General features: G+C 52.0%; 1 protein-coding gene across 3 annotated transcripts in view; it reads right to left on the reverse strand.

Annotated features, from left to right (window-relative positions):
* Positions 1-8,518: 8,518 nt before the first annotated feature.
* abhd16a (abhydrolase domain containing 16A, phospholipase) overlaps positions 8,519-12,990 on the reverse strand; it is a 138,401-nt gene continuing 133,929 nt past the window's right edge. For all 3 annotated transcript variants that reach the window (XM_072475752.1, XM_072475751.1, XM_072475750.1), the window contains one exon: positions 8,519-12,098. In XM_072475752.1, the coding sequence (XP_072331853.1) occupies positions 12,015-12,098 (84 nt within the window). In that variant the 3' untranslated portion in view covers positions 8,519-12,014. The remainder of the gene's footprint in view (positions 12,099-12,990) is intronic.

Here is a 12,990-nt window from a genome sequence, read left to right on the forward strand (position 1 = left end):
GTGGGGGGTGAAGGCAAGAGGCGGAGTTCCCGGTGGTCGGGGGTGGGGGGGAGGGAAAGGTGCAGGGCTTGGGTACCCCAATCGGGTTGGGGTAAGTAATAGTGTGCGTGGGTTCGATGCAGTCAGGATGGTTTGGGTTTGGGCAGGGGTGTGTAGATTGGGTCAGGTTGTTGCACAGGGCTCCTACAGCGATTGTTCTTCTGAACAATGTGTTTGAGGCAGAGATGTCTGCTCTCTCCGTTGCTTTTTGCTTTGGCCATCAAACCTCTGGCAATGGCACTTATGAGCCTCAGATGGGGTCGAGGTCACTGTCTGTGCGGAGTCTGCACGTTCTCCCCGTGTGTGCGTGGGTTTGGTCGAGGTCACTGTCTGTGCAGAGTCTGCACGTTCTCCCCGTGTGTGCGTGGGTTTAGTCGAGGACACTGTCCATGTGGAGTTTGCACGTTCTCCCCGTGTTTGCTTGGGTTTCATCCCCACAACCCAAAGATGTGCAGGGTAGGTGGATTGGCCGCGCTAAATTGCCCCTTAATTGGGAAAAAAATGAATTGGGCAGGCTAAATTTATTTTCAAAAATCTATCTGGTTTACTAATGCGTCCCTTCTCGGGAAAGATATCTGCCGTCCTTCTCCCCATGACTCCAGGCCCACAGCCAACGGGGTTGAATTTTAACTGCCCTCTGAAATGGCCGAGGGAGACGCTCAGTTCAAAGGCAGTTAGGGATGTGCAACGAACACTGGGCTGGTTCAGACATTCCCACAGCCCACAAAAGATAAATCAATAAAAGTTTCATTCATGCACGACAAGCAGTTCCGTGATAGTCTCGTGTTTATTCTGCCACTCCCCATTCTCCTGGTGCCTTTGTGTATTTCTCGCTCAACCCTGAAGGACACCTGCCTGGAATGCTACCCACCTACATATTTCCACCGCAGGTTGTTGAACTTGTTTTCACTGAGGCACCTTTCACATTCCGATACCCGCACATCATGCTGGGAAAAGCAGGCAAGGTGTGTTTTCGACCTGCACGTTTGACGGTTTGTGCAATTCTGGGCTACACACACCGTGTTCCTGCCTGAGAATGGAATATGTATTGCATGCCTTGTCGATGCTAAATTTGCCCCTTAGTTCGTTGGGGGTGTCCAGGTGTAGAGTGGAAGAGTGGGCTGAGGAAAGGTGCTCTTTCGAAGGGTGGGTGCAGACTCGACAGGCCGAATGGCCTCCTGCTGCACTGCAGGGAGTCTATGATTCTTCTTCAGGGCGAAAGAGAGCGATGGATTTGATATTATTTAAGAAGGGGTGGAGAAGAGCGGAAGGTCAGAGATAGATGGGTCAAGGAGAGACTTGACAACGAACAAGGTAAAGCGAGTATTAATGATGTTAAAGACTAAAGAAGGTGTTGATAGCAGAGATAGAAAAGAAAGGTCAATGAAAGCAAAACTTACAAACAAGTGACAGAGGGTCCTGTAGTTTCCTTGGTGGGGGGGGGGGATGTTGTTGGGACACAAAAAAAGGAGTTGAAAAAGGGAGGGGGCCAAAATGTCTCCTCCATCTTGACCCTCTTTGACCCCCCCTACTGAGTTCCCCCAGCATTTCCCATTTTATGTCAGATTTCCAGCATCTGCAGTATTATGCTCTATCGTGTGAATTTATTCTATTGCTTTCGCAAGTCGGCAAGGTCGTAAGACACTCGTGGCTTATTCAGTATGTTAAATGCAAGGAGGAAGTTCCCATACAACTCACGGCAGGACCAAAGGACCAGGCACATCAATTCACGTGAGATTGTGAAGGAGGAATTTTGCTGAAGAATGCAGCCCCGGGGGGGGGGGGGGGGGGGAGGGAGGAGGACACTTGGGCATAACGCCCGGGGGAAAAAAATGTAAACAAGCCAAACAAAAAAAAAAAGTTTGCCGCAAATTGGATTACCCGTCCACCACGGACGGAGCCCAGTGTAGACTCACGTCCAGGGATGGGATGCAGGGTTGTAGGCCAGTAAAAACCAAACAGATCACCTTGACCTGCTTCGTAGCAAGACAGAAGACCCGAAGACCCTCGCCCAAATACCAGAGCTCTCGTTCCTGCCTTGGAAAGGCGTTTGTATTTTTATTTTTGCCAGACTATCTTTGCCTTGCCACAGGCAGAGATTTCCTTGCTAGTGCACCGCACTAGTGTCCACTTAAAGTTCCATTCCTTGTTGTCCCCCAAATGTTCGCTGTATCTCAGTGGGGAGCATTCTGACCTGCGAGTCAGAAGGCTGAAGACATCAATAAAAACATTTTTTTAAATAAAGTATTTGCAAAAAATTTTACAACAAAATAACATAAACAACATTTCCCACCCAACCCCTTCTGTACATCCCTTAACCATATTGCACCTACACCCCCCCCCCCCTTCAGAATGCTGCTTCTGTCGACATTTTAATTTCCCCCGAGAAAGTCGATAAACGGCTGCCACCTCCGGGAGAACCCCAGCATTGACCCCCTCAAGGCGAACTTTATTTTCTCCAGCTTGAGAAACCCAGCCATGTCACTGACCCAGGTCTCCACACTCGGGGGCTTCGAGTCCCTCCACATTAAAAGGATCCGTCTCCGGACTACCAGGGAGGCAAAGGCCAAAACGTCGGCCTCCTTCACTCCCGGGTCTTCTGACACTCCAAAGATCGCCACCTCTGGACTCGACACCACCCGCGTACCTAGCACCTTGGACATTGCCTTGGCAAACCGCTGCCAGAATCCTCCAAGCTTCGGGCATGCCCAAAACATGTGGACATGGCTTGCTGGGCTTCCCGCGCACCTCGCACATCTATCTTCTACCCCGAAAAACTTCATCCTCGCCGCCGTCATGTGTGCCGGTGAACCACTTTAAACTGGATTAGACTGAGCCTGGCACATGATGAGGAATTAACCCTGCTTAGGGCATCCGCCCACAGACCCGCCTCTAAACTCTCCACCTAGCTCCTCCTCCCACTTGCCCTTCAGTTCCTCCACCGGGGTCTCCTCCGCCTCCAACAGCTCCTGATAAGACACCTGACACCTCAGGTACCGGACACTACTCTGTCGTGTATCCCCCGGGGCGGGATCAGCGGGAAAGCCAACACCTGTTTCCTCAGAAAGTCCCGCACTTGCAGATATCTGAAACCATTCCCCGGCGGCAGCTTGAACTTGTCCTCCAGCGCCTTCAGACTGGGAAAACTCCCGTCTATGAATAGATCTCCCATCCGTCTAATTCCTGCTCTCTGCCAGCTCCGGATCCCGCCATCTATCCTGCCCGGTACGAACCTGTGGTTATTGCAAATCGGGGTCCAGACCGACGCACTCCACCCTCTTGCCACTCCAGAGACTTGAACACAAAGGTTCAAGTGGGTGGTCCCACTGCTGCTTATTTTTGGATGAAACATTAAACCAAAACCCCCCTGGGACACTCGAGTAAACGGAAAATATCCTATGGTCATTGTGTCCCAAGAGCAATGCACCCCCCCCCCCCCCCCCCCACTGTGTCACGGACCAATGTTTCCTCTGCGTTCCTGAGTGCCGTTCTGGGAGCTGCATTCAGAGTGTGACGGCATTGGAGGAAGCAGAGAAGATTCACGAGAATGGATCCAGGACTGGGGAGCTTCCATCCTGAGGATCGAATTGGGGCTGTTCTTCCTGGCCAGAAGACGATGGAGAGGAGGTTTGAGAGATAGGGCAGCACAGCGGTTAGCACCGCTGCCTCACAGCACCAGGGATCCGGGTTCAATACTGGCCTTGGGTGACTATGTGGAGACTGCACGTTCTCACCGTGTTGGTTTCCTCCGGGTGCTCCGGTTTCCTCCCACAGTCCAAAGATGCGCAGGTTAGGTGGATTGGCCGTGATAAATTGCCCCTTAGTATCTAACAGTTAGGTGGGGTTACAGGGATACGGCAGGGGAGTTGGTCTAGGAGACCTTGTTCACGATTCCCTTTAGGTTAACGTGCAGGTTCAGTTGGCAGTTAGGAAGTCAAATTAAACGTTTGCATTCATGTCGAGAGGGCTAGAATACAAGACCAGGGATGTACTTCTGAGGCTGTATAAGGCTCTGGTCAGACCCCATTTGGAGTATTGTGAGCAGTTTTGGGCCCTGTATCTAAGGAAGGATGTGCTGGCCTTGGAAAGGATCCAGAGGAGGTTCACAAGAATGATCCCTGGAATGAAGAGCTTGTCGTATGAGGAACGGTTGAGGACTCTGGGTCTGTACTCGTTGGAGTTTAGAAGGATGAGGGGGGATCTTATTGAAACTTACAGGATACTGCGAGGCCTGGATAGAGTGGACGTGGAGAGGATGTTTCCACTTGTAGGAGAAACTAGAAGCAGAGGACACAATCTCAGACTGAAGGGACGATCCTTTAAAACAGAGATGAGGAGGAATTTCTTCAGCTAGAGGGCGGTGAATCTGTGGAACTCTTTGCCGCAGAAGGCTGTGGAGGTCAAATCACTGAGTGTCTTTAAAACAGAGATAGATAGGTTCTTGATCAATCAGGGGATCAGGGGTTATGGGGAGAAGGCAGGAGAATGGGGATGGGAAAATATCAGCCATGATTGAATGGCGGAGCAGACTCGATGGGCCGAGTGGCCTAACTCTGCTCCTATGTCTTATTAGGTGCTCTTTCGAAGCAAACGCGATGGCCGAATGGACTCACTTTGCACTGCAAAGATTCTATGCTCAAAATCATGAGGGGGCTGGACAGACTGGATCAGGAGAAACTGTTCCTGCTCTTGAAAGGATCGAGAACCAAGTTTCATATATTTGGCAAAACAAGCAAATAGTGATGCGAGGACAAGCAATTTTCACGCAGCGAGTGGTTAGAGTCGGGAATGTTCTGCCCGAGAGTGAGTTGGAGCCAGGTTCAATCGCGGTCTGCAAAAGGGGGAGGAGACGGTTATGTCAGAGGCACAGAGCGAAGGCGGGGGGAAAAGCACTAAATAAATTGCTCGGAGAGTCTGTGCAGACACGATGGGCCGAAGGGTCCCCTCCCGCAACGCACCGATTCCGAGATCAAAACACGGGATTATCTGAAAATTATCAGCGTTCTGGGGAACTTGCTCGCTGCAATTTGACTGGAAATTTTTGGGTGTTCGTGGTCATGAAAGTCGCGATATGAATGCCAATCTTTCCGTATTGTATGATGTGTTTTGAAAACTATTCTTACCTTTTATGTTGAGGGCGGAGATCGGCAACTTCAGCTTCTGATGCACTTCAGAGCATTTGACACAGATCAGGAACAGGTCGCGCGCGCACTCACACACCTCATGTGGTCACACACGAAGAAATACAGCGCAGGAAACTGGGTCAGGTGACTGGGAGCAGAGCGCCACAGGAGACCAGTGTCTCAGGCAGCAGACAGAGAGAGGTCTCAAACTGAGGTGTAGAAGCCCGCTGTTTCCTGATACATCTAATAGGTAAGTGTGATGGTTCAAAAGATAGCTATTTAGTATTGAGCCCCAAAAATCAGAGTGGAAAGGTCCGGGGTTGGGAGGGGGGGAAGGAAGAGATCCCAAAGTGGAGAGAGGACAGGGAGATCCCCCAAAGAACAGACCCAGAGAGGGGGGGGCGGGCAGGGGCAGGAAAACGTCCCAGTTTAGTTAGAAAGGGAAGAGCAGTGAAGAGGATCCCGTGAGGCAAGGTGCTGTCGGGGACACCGTACCCTCTTGGGGGCAAGTCGTGTTCTGCTTAGGACGGCCGAAGATCTGAAGTTGGGCTGGCGAGTTGGCGTTTGGGCGGATACTCGGGAGCCCAGAGGAACGGAATCTCGGGAGACGAGATTGAAACCCTGCCTTTGTTGGGGTCGACCGATTTCAAGCAACCTTTGGAGAGAACTCCCAGGTTAAATCTTTGAACGTGAAGACTAGAATCCCTCACTCGAGAGACAGTTTCAGTGAGATTGATTGACTCACGGTGATCACTGATTGAGAAATCCATGGAATCCTACTTGGTTGCATCTGTCATGCATTGTGCAATGTAGTGTTCAACCAGTTTGCTCGTTTACGGTTACTGCATATTAATCCCAAATAGTAGAGAATAAAATAAATATCGAAAATTGTTTGATCTTTCTGACTTTGTTGCCCAATGTTTATTTTTGTTTGTTCAAACCCGTGGAATCCCATGGCTTCATTAACTGAGCAAGTTCTCGAATCACAAACTTTGTCTACAAAGTCACTGGTCCCGAACTGAATATCACCAACAACTTGGGGATCTGGCCAAGGGTCACAAAGGTCAAGAGGAAAAAGTGTTTGATGGAAAAACAGGAAACTGAGGCAGTTTTATCAATGAAGGTGAGGCGATATATTGTTGTTCTCTTCCCCCACCGAATGATGCACAATAATAATCTTTATTATTGTCACAAGTAGGCTTACATTGACACTGCAATGAAGTTATTTGAAAAGCCCCTAGTTGCCACACTCCGGCGCCTGTTCGGGTACACTGAGGGAGAATTCAGAATGTCCAATTCACCCAACAAGCACGTCTTTCGGGACTCGTGGGAGGAAACCGGAGCGCCCGGAGGAAACCCGCGCAGACACGGGGAGAACGTGCAGACTCCGCACAGACAGTGACCCAAGCCGGGAATCGAACCTGGGACTCTGGCGCTGTGAAGCTACAGTGCTAACCACTGTCCTGCCGTGTTTCAACTATTCCCACAGCACATTCTTTCCTGGAACAGGTATCCAGCCTGCTGCCGGAGGCTTCTAGCTTGAGGGGCACCAGTCCACGTCATATGCGAATACGGTATTCTCCCACTCCTACCGCCAGCCATTGGCATGTTGATAGGGTTTTGCGGGTTGATACTCAACCTGCTTGGCCACATTCTGAATGTACCTTCCAAGCTCATCAAGTCCTAGTGGGGCTCAAACCTGGAGCTTCGGGCCCAGAGGCAGGGACGCTACCCAATGCATCACAAGACCTCCAGATAGATCAATAGCGTTAGCCCTGATATTACTGCCAGTATTACTAGCAGACAACCAGCTAGGTTCTTTCTAAGCACTCTACGTTGTTGTGATCCTTGGCCAGACCCCGGGACGGAGGGAGATCCGGTTTGGGCCCAAGAACATTTTGTTAAATAGATAAGGTTTGAGAGTCAAGGCGCTTGCTAAGTGAACAAGGCCACAAGGAGAGGGTACAGAGGAGATTTACCTGGATGCTGCCTGGACTGGAGGGCATGTCTTATGAAGAAAGGTTGAGGGAGCTAGGGCTTTTCTCACTGGAGTGAAGAAGGCAGAGAGGTGACTTGATAGAGGTGTACAAGGTGATGAGAGGCATGGATAGAGTGGATAGCCAGAGACTTTTCCCCAGGGCGGAAATGGCTGTCACGAGGGGACATAATTTTAAGGTGATTGGAGGAAGGTATAGGGGAGATGTCAGAGGTTCTTTACACAGAGTGGTGGGTGTGTGGAATGCACTGCCAGCAGAGGTGGTGGAGTCAGAGTCTTTTGGGACATTTAAGCGACTCTTGGCCAGGCACATGGACAGCAGTAAATTGAAGGGGTGGAGGTTAGGTTGATCTTCGATTAGGATAAATGGTCGGCACAACATCGTGGGCCGAAGGGCCTGTACTGTGCTGTGCTCTATTCCACGTGTTTTGAACAAAAATGGACTTTTACTATACAAGGTCAGGGAGATAAAACAATTTCCAGCACGCATCTTAGACTCTGAACATTCAGGATAACTATGAGGTACACGTGAATTCACAGGTGAACTGTGGTCGAATTCACCACACTGCACAATAGACAGGTGCGACCAAAACCGATTCTATGGATTTCTCAACAATCTGCCCAGACGTTTTGTCACTTTGTGAGCCAACCAATCTGACTGAATCTTTATCTTTATCACACGGGTTTCCAATTCCCACATTTGAAGATTGTGCCGGAGGCCGCTCCCACTTGGGTAGTCTCAACGACGACCCACTTCAAAGGTTTCAATCTGGCCTTCCCCCTGGTTTCCGACCATACCCGAGCGTCGCTTTACAATTCCAGGTCTGCGGCCCGTGGCAGACAGAACACCACCGCTCCTCGGGGTCCCTTCCCCAACCTTCGGCTGCGCTCCTCGATCTTCTGGCATGCCCACGTAGCTCAACATGTGCGTCCTGCAGCTCTCTTCGATCTGGAGTCTATGTCTCCGCTCCTTTCTTTTAACGTAACGTGGCCACTTCCTGTCCAGCCTTTTATCCCTTGTTCCATTTGGGCCCTCTCCCTGGGCCCCCCAGCCTGGTTTAGAACCTCTCCCAGCTCCTCCCTCCCGTGTCCGGCTTTCCTGGGAGATCTGCAGGATGATAGCACTCTGTGTCAAGTCCTCTGACCTGGGCTTTCCGCACAGTTCCTCTGAGCAGGCCCAGTCCCTGGCCTCCAGAACGGAAAATAACCAAACTACACGGGTGCGGCTAGTTCCCGAAAGACAGCCAGAGAGCTGCGGACTAACGCTGATGCTGCAAAGAGACGAGGTCAGGGGAGGGGAGCGAGGAGGCGCCACACCATTCAAAAGCCGTACCTGAAATAAAACTCCTTAAAACTTGGCAGCAGTTTCACCCATTGAAAACAGGAGCAAGTAGAAATCTTTAATTGTCATTCTCTTTTTATCTCGAAGTTAGATTTTTACATATGAACCACTCTTCATGTATGAAGTCCAATGATGCACTTTATACATTCTTAGAAATCATTGGGAGGGGGGGTGGAAGAAGAGGAGGGGAGATGAGGGGCAGGAGGAGGGGGAGGAGGTGGGGCAGGAGGAGGAAGAGGGGAGGGGGAGGAGGAAGGGGAGAAGGAAGGAAGGAAGGAGGAGGAGTAGGGGGAAGAGGGGGAGGGCAGGGTGCATTTTAATTCTTTCGACATTTGGTCCAAATTCGCAAATGCAGGGGAAATGGAGCGATAACGGCGCACAAATCGGTCGCAGAGGAAGCCTGGCCCCCCCCCCAATCGGGAAACATCACCCGGACAACAAATTGAACGACTAAAAAGGGAACATTCCTTCGCTTCATGACCAAGAATTAAAAAAAAAAAAAAATAGCAAAAGAATAGATGCACAAAAATGTACTGATCCACTTTTGCATCAGTCACTAACCATCATCGGATGGAAGTGGATTAGGGGGGGGAGCGGTAGGGCGAGAGAGGGAAAGCAGACACAATCCTACAACGAGAGCCAGGGTTATTCGGGAGAGCGGTCGCAAAGCCCATGCAATGGCGGAAATCCTCTCCCCTTAAAGGCTTGTAGAGACAGGCTCAATGAATCATTTTGGACTGTCCACTTGGTGGCACAGAGCTTGCATTTCCCTCTGGAAAGGAACATGGTACCAGGAGCAGTGCACGTCGAGACAAAATGCAAGAATGACAAATTTTCAAACTCTCAGCCATTCGCAAGGCTGCTTTGTCAAGTCGACCAAATGTTTACATTTTTCTTTTTAAACGGGTAGATACGCCGCAATGTTCGTGTGCGTTCTTAGAGGGGCCTTCACCCATTTGATGGATTTGGGGAGCGAGGGGGTGGGCACGGTGGGGATGAACCTGGGACAATGGGACACTGCCGTGGGGTTGACTCGAAGTCCAATCTACACCCTTTACCACCCCCACCCCCCGGAGTATAACTTGCTGTGATGGTTTGAAATTTGGTACTCTTGTGTTTGTCCAGATGTGCACAAGGGTGAAAATCTTCGACCACATGTCTCTCTTCAAAGCTGAGGTTGATGTATATTGTTTGCAAGATGTGGGCATTGGGGTATATGGAGGCAGGGCAGGTCGATGGAGTCAGGATACAGATTCGCCATGATCTTCGGGAACGGTGGAATAGACTCGAGTGGATGTATAGCCTCCTCGTGTTCCCATATTTTAGAAGGGATATCACCCGATTGAAGAGGTTAAAAAGGTTGTCCACTGTCTCACTCTGGTCGTGTTGTTGCCGTGTGAGTATTAAGGTCAACAACTGACAGCACTGGGGCCTGGTTCCACGCTCTGGCCTCTCTTGCAAGGTTAATATTGAGCAGGGTGTGAAATTGCTACTCCGTCACATCCTGCGACATCCCTGATCAAAAGGTTAAACTAAGATGAGGTACACCTTCCCCTGTGACCACCTGGAAACCAGCACATAATCAGACATTTACAACGAAACCGATCAGCAAAACGGTTCAGCAGGGTTTCCGAGGTCAGGTTGAAGTCTAAGTCAAACAGTGCACATTTCAACGGGACAAAGGGGTTTTCCACTGCAACGTAACGGGGCAGGGTCGGCCTCTCCCCCCACCTCCCCCCCCACCCCCCCCCCCCCACCCCGGCTGATGTAAATACTACACAGGAAGATCCCGGAGCCACTGCTGATCGAGAAGTGGGTCTGTCGGATGTGTTTGGAGAATGGGTGTGGAAATCACCTCCAGGAGCTTATCCAGCAACCCCGGTGGGTCCTACACGTGTGCAGGTGGGTTCAGGTGATGGGCAAAGACGGGCAGTGCTGCCCATCGCCTCAGTGCTGCCCACCACCACACTGCTGAGTCACGGTCAGTTGGAGCAAGGTGTCAGATAGCATTCAGCGACTGCAGGTCAACAGCAGAAACTGTCAGACAACTAGGGGAACACATGGTGGGGGAACACAGAGAGAGAAAGAGAGGGGCACAGAGACAGAGGAGGAAACAAGAGCAGGACAGAAAGAGAGGGGGGCAGAGAGAGCGCTGGGGGAGAGAGAGAGAGAGAGAGAGAGAGAGAGGGCAGACAGAGAGGGGGAGCGAGCGAGAGAGGGCGGGAGAGAGAGGGGGACAGAGAGAGAGAGAGAGAGAGAGAGGGCAGAGACAGAGAGGGGGAAGCGAGCGAGAGAGGGGCAGAGAGGGCGGGGAGAGAGAGGGGGGACAGAGAGAGAGGGGGGACAGAGAGAGAGAGGGGGGACAGAGAGAGAGGAGGGAGAGAGGGGGAAGAGAGGGAGGAAAAGAGAGGGGTAGAGAGAGAGAGGGGAACAGAGAGAGAGGGGGGAACAGAGAGAGAGAGGGGGGAGAGAGGGAAGAGAGAGAGGGGGACAAAGAGAGAGAAGGGGAGACAGAGAAAAAGAGGGGGGACAGAGAGATGGGGAGACAGAAAGAGAGGGACACACAGACTCAGGGGACACACACACACACAGAGGGACACACACACACACACAGAGGGACACACACACACACAGAGGGACACACACACACACACGGAGACAGAGAGAGACACGCACAAAGAGAGGGGGACAGAACTAGGGGCACACAGAAGCCATCCACAGCACACACACTTCAGCGTTGACCAAACAGTGAGGGTGAGGGCTGCAGAAAGGGGGCACGCTCACGCAGCCACACAGGAGTCTGTGATCGCCCGTCAGGAGAAGGGCTCTCCCACTGTCGATGGGTGGGGTGGAAGCCGGTGTCATTGAAGACACATCATGGCCCAGCTGGAGCTTTGACAACAGCACAGAGCCAAAGCGACACGAGCCTCGCGCACTGCATCAGAGCTCCGGCTACATCTCCTCTGGGGCTGCGCTGGGTCAGCAGAGACAACAATCAGGCTGCTACAGAGAGGCCCGCTGACACTCAGGGAGGGGGAGGAGCGCTGGGTCAAAGAGGAGCATCATCAGTCAGGTGTCAGCCGCGATGCCCTGCAGAGTCGAGCAGCCAGCCGGCCCTCACCAATGCACAATGACATTTGGTTGAGGCGCTGGAGGGGGCTCTGGGGAGGGGAGTGGGGGAGAGAGAGTGCGGGATGGACAGGGGCGGAGGGAGTACGTTAGGGGACCATGGCCTTCCAGACAAGCAGCTGCTCAAATCTCACTTCAGATATTTAAAAGAAGGAATCATTGCAACTTCAGACCGGCAGCCGAAGTGTAGAGACGGTCCTTCCCCCTCGGATCCCCGGAAAGCGAAGAGAAGAGACGCGCTGGACGGGTCAACTCCAAACAGCTTGGAGCCGCTTTGAAAGCTTCGGAGCAGCAGCAGGTCCTCGAGGGTCTGGAGGCGTGGAGCATCAGTCCGCACCGTAACTCCTCCCGCGCCCCTCACGCTGGGCTGTCCAGGCCCGTCCCTCTACAAGGACCAGGGCAGCGCAAACTCGTACGAGGGCAGCGGCGTGCAGTGCGTGGCATCAAAATTCTTCATGTGCTTCTGCGCCTGCGACACAGAGGACAAGAGGCCGTGAGCACGAGGGGTTTCTCAAATCTTACCTTGCTACCCCCCACACCCTCCGCAAAGACAAATTGCAGAGACCCTCCGGGACACAAGCATTCACATGTGTGTAAAAAGTAGCTGCGGAATTAACTCGTCCTTCACTCGCTCTGACACACGAAATAGGATCAGGGGGGAGGCCACTCGGCCCCTCGAGCCTGCCCCCCCCCCCTCCCATTTAATACGATCATTGGCTGATCTGATTGTAACCTTAACCCACCTTCCTGCTGACCCCCTCAATAACCTTTCCCCCCCCCCCTTGTTAATCGGCTCTGCCTTACAATTAAGCCAAGACTCTGCTTCCGCTGCCCTTTGAGGAAGAGAGTGCCACCCTCCTCGGGTGCGGTCGAACGGAAACGTTTCTAAGTGTCATTTCAGAATGGTTTGATTTGGAGCTCGTCCCTGGCTTTGTCTCCGAGTCACCCACCACTACCCAGCTACACCTGTCAGTTCTCCAGACCCTGGGGAGCCCCTTTCCAGACAAAGCCGCACGTGGAACTTTTGTTTCCTCCCTGGCCAGACTGGTTCCTCAGAGATCCCGCTGTCATGGACTGATGCACCTGAGGCAGGTACGTTGGTGAAGGTGAGGTCACGGATGTTTTTCCCTCATGGGGCTGAGGTCCCAGGTTCGATCCCGGCTGTGGGTCCGTGCATTCTCCCCGTGTCTGCGCGGGTTTCGCCCCCACAACCCAAAGGTGTGCAGGGTAGGTGGGTTGGCCCCTTAATTGGAAAAAAAGAATTGGGTTCTCTAAATTTATAAACATCGATTGACTGCTAAATGCCCTCTTAAATGGTTTAGCAGTCCACTCCGTTCAGGGGCAATTAGAGATGGGCAACA

This window comes from Scyliorhinus torazame, chromosome 14 (genome assembly GCF_047496885.1).
Source record: "Scyliorhinus torazame isolate Kashiwa2021f chromosome 14, sScyTor2.1, whole genome shotgun sequence".
Lineage (NCBI taxonomy): Eukaryota > Metazoa > Chordata > Chondrichthyes > Carcharhiniformes > Scyliorhinidae > Scyliorhinus > Scyliorhinus torazame.